The 13,072-nt window shown below is 40.1% G+C and overlaps 1 protein-coding gene across 1 annotated transcript; it reads left to right on the top strand.

Moving 5' to 3' along the window:
• The first annotated feature begins 942 nt into the window (after positions 1–942).
• LOC117557073 lies at positions 943–10,487 on the top strand. Its single transcript, XM_034232753.1, has 2 exons — positions 943–1,076; positions 7,126–10,487. The coding sequence occupies exon 2, from the start codon at positions 7,709–7,711 to the stop codon at positions 9,680–9,682; it is 1,974 nt and encodes a 657-aa protein (XP_034088644.1). The 5' UTR covers positions 943–1,076; positions 7,126–7,708; the 3' UTR covers positions 9,683–10,487.
• Positions 10,488–13,072: the final 2,585 nt, after the last annotated feature.

Here is a 13,072-nt window from a genome sequence, read left to right as displayed (position 1 = left end):
GTCTTTCTATCTCGATGTCTGTCTTTCTGTAACTATATTTTAGAGTTTAAAGCGTAGCCACTTTTCCTCCACTACATGTATTTAATCCCTTTAGTTACTTCACAGATGTGGATGAATGATGTGAAATCTAATCAAGTGTTGAATCAGACTTTAGTTCCACCTGGAGTAAATCCACCAGCTACCCTGCAGTATACAAAGTACTTCAAACTAGCTGCACCTTTACCAGCTTTGAGAACACTTTCATGATCAATCATTATAAAACATATCATATATAATATTCTGAAATGGACCAATCTGCACAACGACTACTTTTACTGTCGCTACTTTCACTATATTTTGATGAGAATACTTTTCTACTTTCACTTGAGGAACATTTTGAATGCAGGACTTTTACTGTGACAGAGTATTCCTACACTCTGATACTTCTACTTTTACTCAAGTACAAGATCTGAGTACTTCTACTTTTACTCAATAACAAGATCTGAGTACTTCTACTTTTACTCAAGTACAAGATCTGAGTACTTCTACTTTTACTCAAGCACAAGATCTGAGTACTTCTACTTTTACTCAAGTACAAGATCTGAGTACTTCTACTTTTACTCAAGAACAAGATCTGAGTACTTCTACTTTTACTCAAGTACAATATCTGAGTACTTCTACTTTTACTCAAGTACAAGATCTGAGTACTTCTACTTTTACTCAAGTACAATATCTGAGTACTTCTACTTTTACTCAAGTACAAGATCTGAGTAGGGCCTACTTCTACTTTTACTCAAGTACAAGCAGATCTGAGTACTTCTACTTTTACCTTAGAAGCAGATCTGAGTACTTCTACTTTTACTTTAGAAGCAGATCTGAGTACTTCTACCAACTCAGTTTCAATTAAATGACTGTAAAAGCGACATTTCCGACGCGTCCCTGAAGGCGGCCATTTAAGTTGGAGTTTCACGGTGCTGCAGCGGCTCGTCGGAATTTCAGGCCAAAAAAACTGAACAACCGGAGACTTTCTGACCCCATTGATCCCCCGGTAATCCCCCGGTGACCCCCCGGTGATCCGGCTGGTGCTCCGCTGTTCGGTAAGTCCTCGTGTTCAGCCTCAGTTTGTAAATGCTGCTGTTTTAATCTTATCTGTGCTTTAAAAGGATGCTTACATTATGATGCACGCTTTTCAAATTAAGACACGATGTCTAACTATCTATCATGTTTTTCACGCACAGCCCGCCGGGTATATGATTTTAACTTTGTGGATTTGAGCCTTTATTGGAGAAGAAGTTGTGTTTGCAGCGTTCTTATTATACATCCATGGTTTGCACCGATCAGCCATTTTGGTGCGTTCAAGTTACATCGGGTGAAACCGTCAAATGATAATCAGAAATGGCCTAGTAGCAGAGGTGGAAGAAGTACTCAGATCTTGTACTTGAGTAAAAGTAGAAGTACTCACTTAATTAAAGCATTAATTAATTAACGCTGACATTTATTTTATGGCGCATTAAAGGTGGGGTAGGTACGTTTGAGAAACCGGCTCGAGATACACTTTTTGTTATATTCCATGGAATGCTCTTAACATCCCGATAGCAATGAATATCTGAAGTGCTTTGACAAAAAATCCATAGAAAAATGTCATCTGTTGAAGTACTGTAAAAACTGGATGGCCTACCTGCCTGTCAGCCTTCCATAGGCGCGTTCACACCGCAGTACTTTTCCCACTTTAGTTCTGATATAGTTCCGAAATGTCGCGTTCACACCAAAAAGAGCCGGAACTAGATGAGTTCATTAGAACCTTTTATGGCAACACAAAATAAAACATGGGAGCGGTGGAGGTATGAGGAGGTGTCGGCGTTCTGGCGATTTACTCGGGAGGCTTCAGTAGAAGCTGCTGGGACCCCAACTCCGGGGACTTCGGGTGGCAGTATACGCTGTGAAGTGGTTTGCGGCCTACCAGTAAACCCAAAGCAGAAGAAGAAGAAGTGACGTCAGCGGCTTCATTTGCCTAATCCTCCCCCAGGAACTTATTCCGGTGTGAACGCGATCTGTACTAAGTTCATCAGAACTAAAGAGTTCTCAGGAACTAAGTTCTGATTAACCTTTGTGGGAAAAGTACTGCGGTGTGAAAGCGCCTCATCTGTGCACAAACTTATCTCGTGCCCTCATTGGTCATGTGCGCGTTCTGTGTTTCCCCTATATACAAATAGCGCCGGCGCTGCTGAAATATGCGCGCCGCTGCTAGGGGGCGCCAGCCAGGTACCAGGTTTTTTTAATTTTTATAAATAATAATTCGTTTTTTAAAATTTTTATAAATGATAATAAGTGCCGACCCTTTTTGATTGTTGATTGTTTGTTATGTGGATTTGTAGTATTTGTGTTACTGTATGTTCAAAAAGGTGTATTTTGCTAAATCTTGAGACATTGCCACTGTATGTAATAGGCAGGCCCGGACTGGCCATCGGGAGGACCGGGAGGTTTCCCGATGGCCTTGCCTGTTAAGTGGCCTGCTGGTCTGGCGATTTTTTAAAAGTTATGTATTGTGAACGCAACGCTGCGCAAATGTGGGTTTGCCTCATACAGGGTGACTGTCTGTCTATATGATGTGGCCTGCCGACCTGGCCACTTCCATACCGATCATAAATCAAAGCCCTCAATTGGTCTCTGTGTGTCATTCAAGCTCGGGAGGGTGTGTGTATGTATGGCACGAGTGAGAGAGAGAAAGAGAGAAAGAGAGAGAGAAAACTGCACACCGGTTACTTGTATTTTTGTTGTTAGCATCTGGTTAGCTAGCTGCTCTAAAAGACATAAGGAGCTGTTTCAACAACAAGGTGGAGGAGAGTCCTCTGCTGTCAGACTGAGAGAGATAAACAGCTCAGGTGAGGTTAGGGACTCTCTGAGTGTTTAGATCAGGGGTGGGGAACCTTTTTCCTCTCAAGGGCCATTTCATTTCATTTTTTCAACATCCTCCGAGGGCCGTACAAATTATTGACCTCTGCTTAAAAATACAAAAATCACAGCCCATTCATTTGACATTTATTTCATGCTGTGCAAAGAAAAAGCAACCTCTTAATCCAGATATCCCACCATGACTTGCGCATGCATGCACGTGCACGGTTGTAGCATGACCACCAAAACCGAAAGATATGGACACAAGATGTGTGCAAATGTATTTAGTTTCCTATCCATGTGAACATGATTTAAAGTGGGGGGGGGGACCTAACCCCCTCCAGGGGGGTCCGGGGGGGCATGCTCCCCCGGGAAGATTTTTTTTTAAATATTGAAGTTAAAAGCATCAATCTGGTGCACTTTGAGAGCAACATGAGGAGATCGATGGATACATCTCTCAACACCAGATGAAACAGATTTATTTTTCTTTATGGATATTTTACAAATCACTCTCCTTTCAAACTGTATTCTTGTTTATTAATAACAACTTTTTGTTACTGTCATATAGTATTTTATACCTGTTTACTTTATTCTCTTATTTTTGTATAACCATAATGATCATATAAAGATGTGCCTTTACCTCACTGGTTGTGGAAAAAGCTTCTTATATTCGTTAGCATAGCTAGCTAACCAGATGCTAATAACACCAAAGTTATTGACTGTATGATCAGTATGACAGATGAGCAGATCGCCACTGGGCTTTCAACTAAAGACACAGACACGCAGAAACTGCGGCATGTGTGGCTCCTTATGGGTACTGCAGTTTCTGAAGTGCCGGAGCAACGTTCTGGTGCTCTCCGTCAGAACTGTAGCCCTGTTAGATGAGACATATACCACGTGATGACACGTTAGGCTCGTGTTGTGTTCAAGGATCCTGACCTTGGCCAGGAAAAACAGGCACTCGCTTGTTTAATTTTTTTGCGGTCTAGATTTCTTAATTTTTTTCTTTTTTGCGTGTGTTTATAAATTACCTCGAGGGCCGTACCAAATGGTCTCGCGGGCCGTATACGGCCCGGGGCCGGAGGTTCCCCACCCCTGGTTTAGATAGTTAATTTTAGTCTAAGTTATCTCAGTGGGTCTCAAACAAATATGTGTTTACAAATTACACATATTTCCAAGGCACTCCTTTATGATTATTAGGATAAATAAAAACAGGTTTGAAATTATTCCAATGTGTACTATAGGACAGTAAACCAAAAATATCGTTTACAGTTGGAGAGATACAAAAATATGCATAAATAAATAAATGTTAAGGTAAAATAAGATATGAATGAACAACAAAAATAAAATAAGTTACATTTATTTGTTATTGGCTATGGTAGGTTATTGGTTATGTTCACATACTTAAATACATACATAAAATGTAAACCGATCTTTTTCATATGGGTGTTTTAGAGTTGTACCACCTAGATCAGGTCTCTAGTAATTGTGTGCTCAAAGTGCACCAGATTGAAGCATTTTACTTTAAAATGTTCAAAAAAATCTTCCCGGGGGGGGCATACCCCGGACCCCCTAGAGGATGTGACGTCCACCCCCCAATTAAAACATGTTCATACAATACTGAATACATTTGAAGTAGGGCTGGGCGATTTGGCCTAAAAATAAAACCTCGATTTTTTCTAACTAATGGACGATTTTCTATTTAAACCTCGATTTTTTTCTGAAATGATATGGATCCTCCTGGATGTGGTGAGTTAAGTATGGCGAGTAAAAAGAAGAAGAAAACAGATGGTTGGAGTGAAGATGCGAGGACTTGACATTTTATTTTGGGATCATCCACATTTCCAACAAAGGTTCACGGATGAAAAAAATGCCAATACTGAATCTGATGTTAGAAATGTTGACTGCATCTGGTTTAATTTCAATTTCAACATTTCTATTATTTCCAAATGCACCTGTATGGAAAGAAAACCTATTAAATATCACTGTCCAGAATAATTTGGGTTGCATATTTAGTTATGTGAGAAAAATATACATTATACACTTTTGTCAATCATTTCAACAAATCATATCTCAAAGAAAATTAAAAGAAAAGCCTCATATATCTTTGAAAATGTAAAACTGTTTTATGAAATATGTTTTTGTTATGTTCCAATACAAAATATAAAGGCTATAGGTCATCAGTTAAACATTTTAAAAAATAAAATATATATTGTTATATGTTTTTAATATAATAGTGAAATAGAAAAACATGTCCAAAATAAATCAGGTTACAGGATGTTGATTTCAGGAAAGGTAATATTGGGGTTTGTTATAGCTTGCAGGAAGTTAACCATTAGAATAATTGCAATGCATGAATTCCAGGTTAGTCTTGCTGTTGGCATCAAACAAAAAAAATCACTTCAGACTGGTTTCATCATTTAAAAATATCATCATGTTGAATGATACAAATACAACAAATAATGATAATGAAATTAATAATAAAAAAAATACCCTCAAACAAAATAACATCCCTTTAACTTTCTAGGAAGTTTTCTACAGGTTTTTCGCGAGGAAGACAAGCCTGTCTACTGCCTCTGGCTTGAGGCATGCTCTTTGGCATGTTACAATATTACCCCCCGTACTGAAAACCCTCTCCGAAGGGGCACTTGTGGCAGGAATGGAGAGATATTTCTTGGCCAGATAACTCAGTCTTGGGAAGTTAGCTTCATGTAGCTTCCACCACTGCATGTCTCTGTCGCAGTTGCTGGAATAAGTTGGTTGTGTTCCCATGTTTTGCAGCGATCGTCTTTCTACAGACCTTACACAGAACAGTTGTTTGTTCTATGTCTGACTGCTTGTACCCGAACCACTTCCATACAACTGAACTTACTGAAGTGGTACCTTTTTTAGGAATGAGTTCTTCTTCATCTGTGTTCGTGGACATTTTTATGCTACGTCTGTCGTAGTGATGTCGGTCGCGAACTATTTAAGTGAATGACGGGAGCCGGCTCTCGCCCGCGAACGAGCCGTTTTTTTTGCGGAGGGATCGGCATGAAGGCACATTATGCAATGTGCAATGTGCACATTATCCCGCTTATTACATGGCCAAATTCTCAGCAAAGTAACGACATGACTCCCAATATTAATTGAAATGCTTTTATGGATTTAGAAAATGATTTTATTGATTTAAAAAATAGTTTTGTATTGATTTAAATTGACATGCATCCGCTAAGAAAAATAGTGCGTTGTTACTGTTTGAACTAACGTAGCAACGGCAGGAACTGCTTCGATAGTGTTTTTGAGGAGCTTTTTGATTACAGATCCAAAAAAAAAAAATCGCGGTTTTTCGGTTTAGCCATTTCACAAACCGTAGGAAAGTAAAAATGCAATTAATCGTGAAAACCGAAAAAATCGCCCAGCCCTAATTTGAAGCCATTTTGACGTATATGACCTATGTCAATAAGTTTCTGTTTTTGTAGTGTATTTGTTTTCTGTAGAGATTTTTCATTTATTCTTTATATATAAAATCTCGCTTAGGGCAGCAAATTGTCTGGAACCGGCTCTGGTACTAGGCCTCAAGAGCCTTTCTTGTGCTGGCAGACACATAGAAACAAATTGGCAGGGTGCACTTCGTACGCACTAAAAAAATTCCACACGCTCCGCGCTCACATTATGCTGGGCCCACGTGCCTTAGCACCGCTGCTATGACTCCATCCTAGGGGAAACACTGGCGTTCGTGTTGGAGGAGGGGCTCTTTAAGGAAGTGGCAGATTTTTTCCAGTTGTGTATTTTCAAATTCTAGCGCACTCGAGCTGGTTTCTCCAAAATGACCTACCCTACCTTTAAAAGTTTGAATTATTAATATTATTATATTGAAAGTTCGTATACACATACAGACAAACCACAGGATGGGCGTCATCACAATACGTTAATGCCCTGGCACATAGCTTTTGGTTTTATATTTGATTTGATTACATTAATTAATGTTGAAGTTGAGATTTACGATACATATTTTAACTGCTGCTGTGCAAAGGGAAAACTCCTATTAAAAAGCACCTTATTGTTTAAAGTGTTTGCAAACCAAATGTTACTGCACTTGTGTTCATATAGCAGTACGATTACAATGAAAGTGCATTTTATAGCTTTGTTGCAGTGGGACCATTTTCTTAAACATCTTGGTAGAAACGGAACTGTTGTGACATCTAGGTGTAAAAGGTTTTATGTTTTCAAAGTCTCTGTTAACTAACTCAAACTCTGTTTTCTGTCCCACAGACTGAAGAGCGCAGCAGACGATGCTCTAAAACACCAAAGAAGTGTCTTGTTTTCCTCTGCAAAGACCCAAGTTCTCAGGATGTTGTTCAGGAAACAAAAAGAGGATTTACATTTTGGATTTTGATGTCAGCATGGAGAACATCGATGAATACATCTGGCAGCGCCGCATCCACCACGGGGTTCGGCTGCAGAAACGCACCGTCCCATTCCCAGAATCAGTGAAGGCATGGTTTGGACTTCAATGCAGCGTTGGAAAGGAAGGACAAGTTGGATCCGAGGCTGCTCACAAACGCTGTGATGCTGGAGCTTTGCGTATTTGCAAGAACTGTGACGCAGTCCAACATATATTTCTTATTGGAAATGCTGGACTTCAACTTTGACCTCGGCGTAGACTTGGACAATGATCAGCAGTACTACGAGTACGCGAGGCGTGCTCATAATAAAATAACGGTAGTGAAGAATAGAATCATGACGAAAACTCATCAAAGACAAAAAAGATAAATTCTCGCTACCAGACATAAGCTTTTTAGTTAAGATCACTGCAAATGAGCAGCCCGGACGCTACTACCCTAAAAGAAACAAAATGGTTGATACTTCGGTACTTACTGATGGCAGCAGGAAGTCAGCAGAATCTCAGAAGACGAAGATCAGTGAAGTCACGTCAATGATGAAGAGACCAGGAGGACTACGAGTCAAGGCTAGATCTTACCCATACTGTGAAGACCTCGGTGTGTCTCTGTTTGTACGACCAGAAGACGCACCCAAAGACAAACTCGACCCAAATCCACTAACCAACGGTGTGATGCTTGAACTGCTCGACTTTTCGCGAGTTCTTTGCGGAACGCACAACGGGATAGTTCACGACTTGATTCAGCAAAACTTCGGCACAAAGTTTGATAACACATTTTTCAGTTTGCAACTACCCAAACTGTTGGGGAGGAAGAACGCCTGGTTCAGAACCAACGATAGCGAGGCTTTCCAAAAGCAGACTTATGAAATCAAGACATTGGAGCCGAAGCGAAGGAAGCGAAAATCCCCAGATTACCATAACTTGGAAGAGCTTGTGGCAATTAAGCGAAGGGAAACGCTGAGACATGACGATGTTAACGCTGATGTTTGTCCGGATAGTGACCTGTCTCACCGGTGCCCGGTTGACTGTGATACGGAAATGCAGTTGGAGTCGGAGGCAGCATCGGAACAAATGGTGTCTGATGGTTGTTCATCAGAAGCCATTTTTTCTCTGGATGTAAAGCAGGAAGGAGAGGAAGTTTTTGTCTCTCAAGTGAAGCTTCCGACTTATAACTTCAACCCTGTTTTGCCTAAGATTCTTCCAAAACACACAACTCTGAAAGCAGTCTCAGATCTGTATGTTGAAGAAGAAAATGAGGACACGAAAGTTACAACTCACAAACAAAAGCTGTGGATGAGGAGGGCTCCTCGCTCAAAACAAATCCTGAAGTCTAGCAGAGTAAACGACAAGTTTGCCCGCAGCGGAGAGATAGGTTTAGACTTTAACGTGGGCTCGTGTAACAAGAAGAGCCTGGATCTACAACTATTCACCAACAACACGTTGTGGGAGGTTTATAAATTCGGTATAATGATGTCAAAGACTGTACGCGGTTTCTTATTGGAAGTTCTGGACATGAACTTTAACCTGGTCATCCTAGATCATTATCATGAGCTCAACTTTTTAAGGTTGATGTCTAAAGAGAAGTTCCTAGAGAACCACCCTGACAGGCAGAACACTGAGTTTCTAAACAGTGTCTTTCAGTTCCCGGATGTTGTGACCAGCGTCTTTCAAACTGGACCAGAAGTTGAGACGCTGCAGGAGACAAGCTTGGATTCGAACCGGGGGGAAGATATGGATCCACACCCGTTTTGTAAACAGTTAGGCCTCAACCTTTGGTCCACAGACGCACGCCCGGCAGGCCAGAAGATGGATTTGGCGGCCCTAACCAACGGAGCCGTGATTGAAATATTCATGTTTGTCAGAGAGTTGTGTAGCTCGCCCCACAGGATAGTCTACGACATTCTGGAGCACAACTTTGATCTTGATCTGCAAAGCAGAGAAACCATGCAGGTGATCCAGAGATGGTACGCCACACAGAAAAGAATGAGCATAAAGTCAAAGGGTTTAGTTACCTGGAAGAATGACCTCGTCCCATTGAGTGGCCACGCAGAGCCAGAACCAGAGTCAGAGTCAGAACCACCAATATCCAACCACCAGGAGGGTCTGGATTCAGAAGATGTGAAGCCAAAAAGGGAGGCTTTAATTGGAGGTTTTGAGAAAAAGGTCCTCAGCTATCACATCTGTGAAGAAATAGGTTTAGACCTAAACATCCGATCGCAACAAGGACCCAAAACAAAACTCGACTTGCATTTGCTGACGAGAGGAGTCCTCTTTGAGATGCACCAGTATGTGAGACAAAACTGCAAACCGGTACATTCCTGCTCTGTACGAGATTCTGGAGTACAACTTCGACCTGAGCTCGCAGAACCATCGGAAAGTAGAGGTCGCCTGGTCCATTGCCTCTCAGGTCATCGCAATAGCGGCTAAACACGGCCGAAAGGGAGACTATCTGAACAAAGTGATCGAGTTGCCTGTTGAGATCACAGAATCTTCGCAGTCCGTCTGCAAAGAAGAGCCCAAAGACGAATTCATCAAAGTAGACCTAAACAATGACGATGACATTGTGTTTGTCCGAGAACTGATGCCTGTTGACATAGACGTGATGATAGATTAACATCGCTGCTCCTGTAGTGATCAGATTGGTATTATGAGTCATTCGCCCTCTGAAATCCAAGACGATGTTTTATTTCACGTGTTCTGTCTAAAACGTATATTTACTACCACATAAGACAAAGAAAAGCAGCACATATTGACAATCGAGACATTTGCTTGGAATCATTGCAGGAAAAAATACTTAAATGTTAATCCTGTCGCCAAGGCCATTGTTAGGAAAGGTCAAATAATCAATAGTTCAAAATGTTGTCGTTTCTTCCACGCCCGTGCTTCACCCCTCTACCAAAGTACAACCAACACAAAACAGTGTATAACCTTAATGAAGGTTTGGTTCATTGCAAAGCTACAGTATTTGGTTGCATTGCTTTAAGATGGCTGTTTCTTTTCATAATAACATGAAAACTGAATGTAAATATTGTATATAAACGTGTTTTTTCCAACCTTCATTACATTAATGGTAAATACACTGAACAAAAATATAAACACAACACTTTTGTTTTTGCTCCCATTTTTCATGAGATGAACTCAAGATCTAAAACATTTTCTATATACACAAAATAACCATTTCTCTCAAATATTGTTCACAAATCTGAAAGAATCTGTGATAGTGAGCACTTCTCCTTTGCCGAGATAATCCATCCCACCTCACAGGTGTGGCATATCAAGATGCTGATTAGACAGCATGATTATTGCACAGGTGTGCCTTAGGCTGGCCACAATAAAAGGCCACTCTGAAACGTGCAGTTTTGCTTTATTGGGGGGGTCCGAAAACCAGTCAGTATCTGGTGTGAGGGGTAGGATTAGGGTTAGGGGTAGGGTTAGGGTAATGTTGTGAATCGAGTGGCCCATGGTGGTGGTGGGGTTATGGTATGGGCAGGCGTATGTTATGGACGACGAACACAGGCCACTCTAAATATGATATTTGGCCTCAAATCATCTGAGGCCTGGCGCACCCCCCTGCGATCTTTGGCGCCCCCCCTGCGATCTTTGGCGCCCCCCAGGTTGGGAACCACTGATGTAGAGAATTCAAACGGCACTTATCATGGCTGCCACTGAGGGACTTCCGGGTCATTTCACTCGGTTAGGAAGGTTCCTAAGCTAAATGGACTATTCGACTTCAGCCCAGGGCTCCCCGAAAGCAAATGGGTAATTCGAACACTGGTTGATTGTGTTTAGGATATACATATTTTATTCATATCTGTATTGTATAATTTTATTTTCGTATTCGGGATTGTTGGAAACGTCATTTTGATCTCTCTGTCTGTAAACACAAGCTGAGTAGGATTGACATTAAAGTTTACTTTGAATTTGAAAATATACATATATATATATTCTTTATGGACATTGTTGACTCTAAAAGTTGCCTTCTTATGTGACTGAGGCATCAAACCTCTTGGTGGTAGAACTATTGAACTAAAGCAAAATACAGTCAAGTAATCCATAATGATCCGTTTGGTCACTTTGCCTTAATCACAATATTATGAACTTTATTTATTGGCATAGTAACAAACTATATTATGGCCTTTTATTATTTTAGTACCGTTTATAGCTTTACAGGAATGGAAGTTGATATGAAATGTTCTGTTGTCAGATTGTTATAGGAATGGTTCTTGGTGCGATTACCTTCACAATAATAATATCTGAGTTAATAAGTTTAAACCAACCAAATGAAAGGTTGAACTCCAACTCACCCTTTAAATCTCTATCCCACTGTTTTTCAGTACACTGAAAAAAGTGCAACGACTGTGTCATTTAATCAAAGTACATTTTTAAATTGGTCTAATTAAGAATCATGGTTTCCGTTTTTGACATGATTTTGTTCCGTTTGCCCAGAAGCAAAACACACCCCCCCCTGAAATAACTTAAAAACAATATTCAACCTAAATCGTTATTTTCACTTCAAAGCATGTCACATGACCACGTGACGTACAAAGCAAGGTGACTTCAAGATTTGTTGCAGCCGCCATTACACCGCTACCCACTGTCTGTGAAAGTGTCTGACCCAAAAACACTTTTAAATAAGGTAAGGATTTGAAATGGTTGCTTTTTTTTGTTTTAAACTATGTTTAAATGTTTATCCATTTAGTGTCGTGTCAAGATAAACTAATTTACCATCTGTCTTTGAATGTGTTAGCTAGCAACGTTTAACCACGTGTAATCATGCAAGTGGCGATTTGTTGTTGTGACGGTTTGACTAGTGAAAAGTTTAAATAGTTGCAAATGTTATATTGTTTCACATAATACCCAGGGGGCAAAGTCATTTTACAGACAGGGAATGTTGTAAAAGGTTGTCCACCAGAAATGATATCTAGGACCTTCAAGGATCACAACCTAGGTGACACACACACACACACACACACACACACACACACACACACACACACACACACACACAGTATTGTATTATTGAATGAGAGAGGTTCCAGGTTGTTGTGTTTAATATTCATGAGAATATTTGTCATTGTTCAAATGATAATAAACATTAGCATAAAGCATATTTGTCCACTCATATGTTGATAAGAGTATTACAAACTTGACAAATATTCCTCTAAGGTACATTTAGAACAGATACAAAATGTGCGATTAATTTGCGATTAATCGCGATTAACTATTTTAATCGACTGACAGCCCTAGTAAATATACTTAAAATAATATTTCTATATAACATATTGAAGGGTTTACATTAATATACACAAGGTTTGCTGCCGATGCCAAGTTGAATTGATTCAATGTTTACAGATTTTCCAGCAAGTGAGAGGATTTTAAGCTAGCTAGCTAGCTAGCCAGCACTGTTACTGTAAGCAAACAGTCTTTAATAATTTGTAAATCAGTTGTAAAGTATTATTCATGTAATCAATGTATATATATTTATTATCATTTGATTAAGTGTTTCATGTTTGTAATCTTTTTGTTTGTGCAGTGATGTATGGATCAATACCATGCCACCTGCACACTTTAAAACCTGATTGCCCCCGGTACCGGGGGCAGACACAGCATCTTGTAAGAAACACCATCCCAGGACTTGTTCATATTTAACAACCTATTAATGTGGCATACCCACTTAACGGGAAGAAACTCAGCTAACAGAGGATAATAACCATTTTACCTAACGGAACACAATTCCAACACCAAGCGTCTAAATCAGCACTTAACAAAAACATGCTAACGCTACATTAGCATTACATTAGCATCTGGTGTATCAAC

Source organism: Gymnodraco acuticeps, unplaced genomic scaffold, assembly GCF_902827175.1.
Source record: "Gymnodraco acuticeps unplaced genomic scaffold, fGymAcu1.1, whole genome shotgun sequence".
Taxonomy (NCBI): domain Eukaryota; kingdom Metazoa; phylum Chordata; class Actinopteri; order Perciformes; family Bathydraconidae; genus Gymnodraco; species Gymnodraco acuticeps.
This window is presented reverse-complemented; position numbering and strand designations above follow the sequence as displayed.

What these genes read in the sequence shown, in the direction of transcription:
- LOC117557073 (XM_034232753.1), top strand. Translation starts at nt 7,709, where the DNA reads ATGGTTGATACTTCGGTACTTACTGATGGCAGCAGGAAGTCAGCAGAA.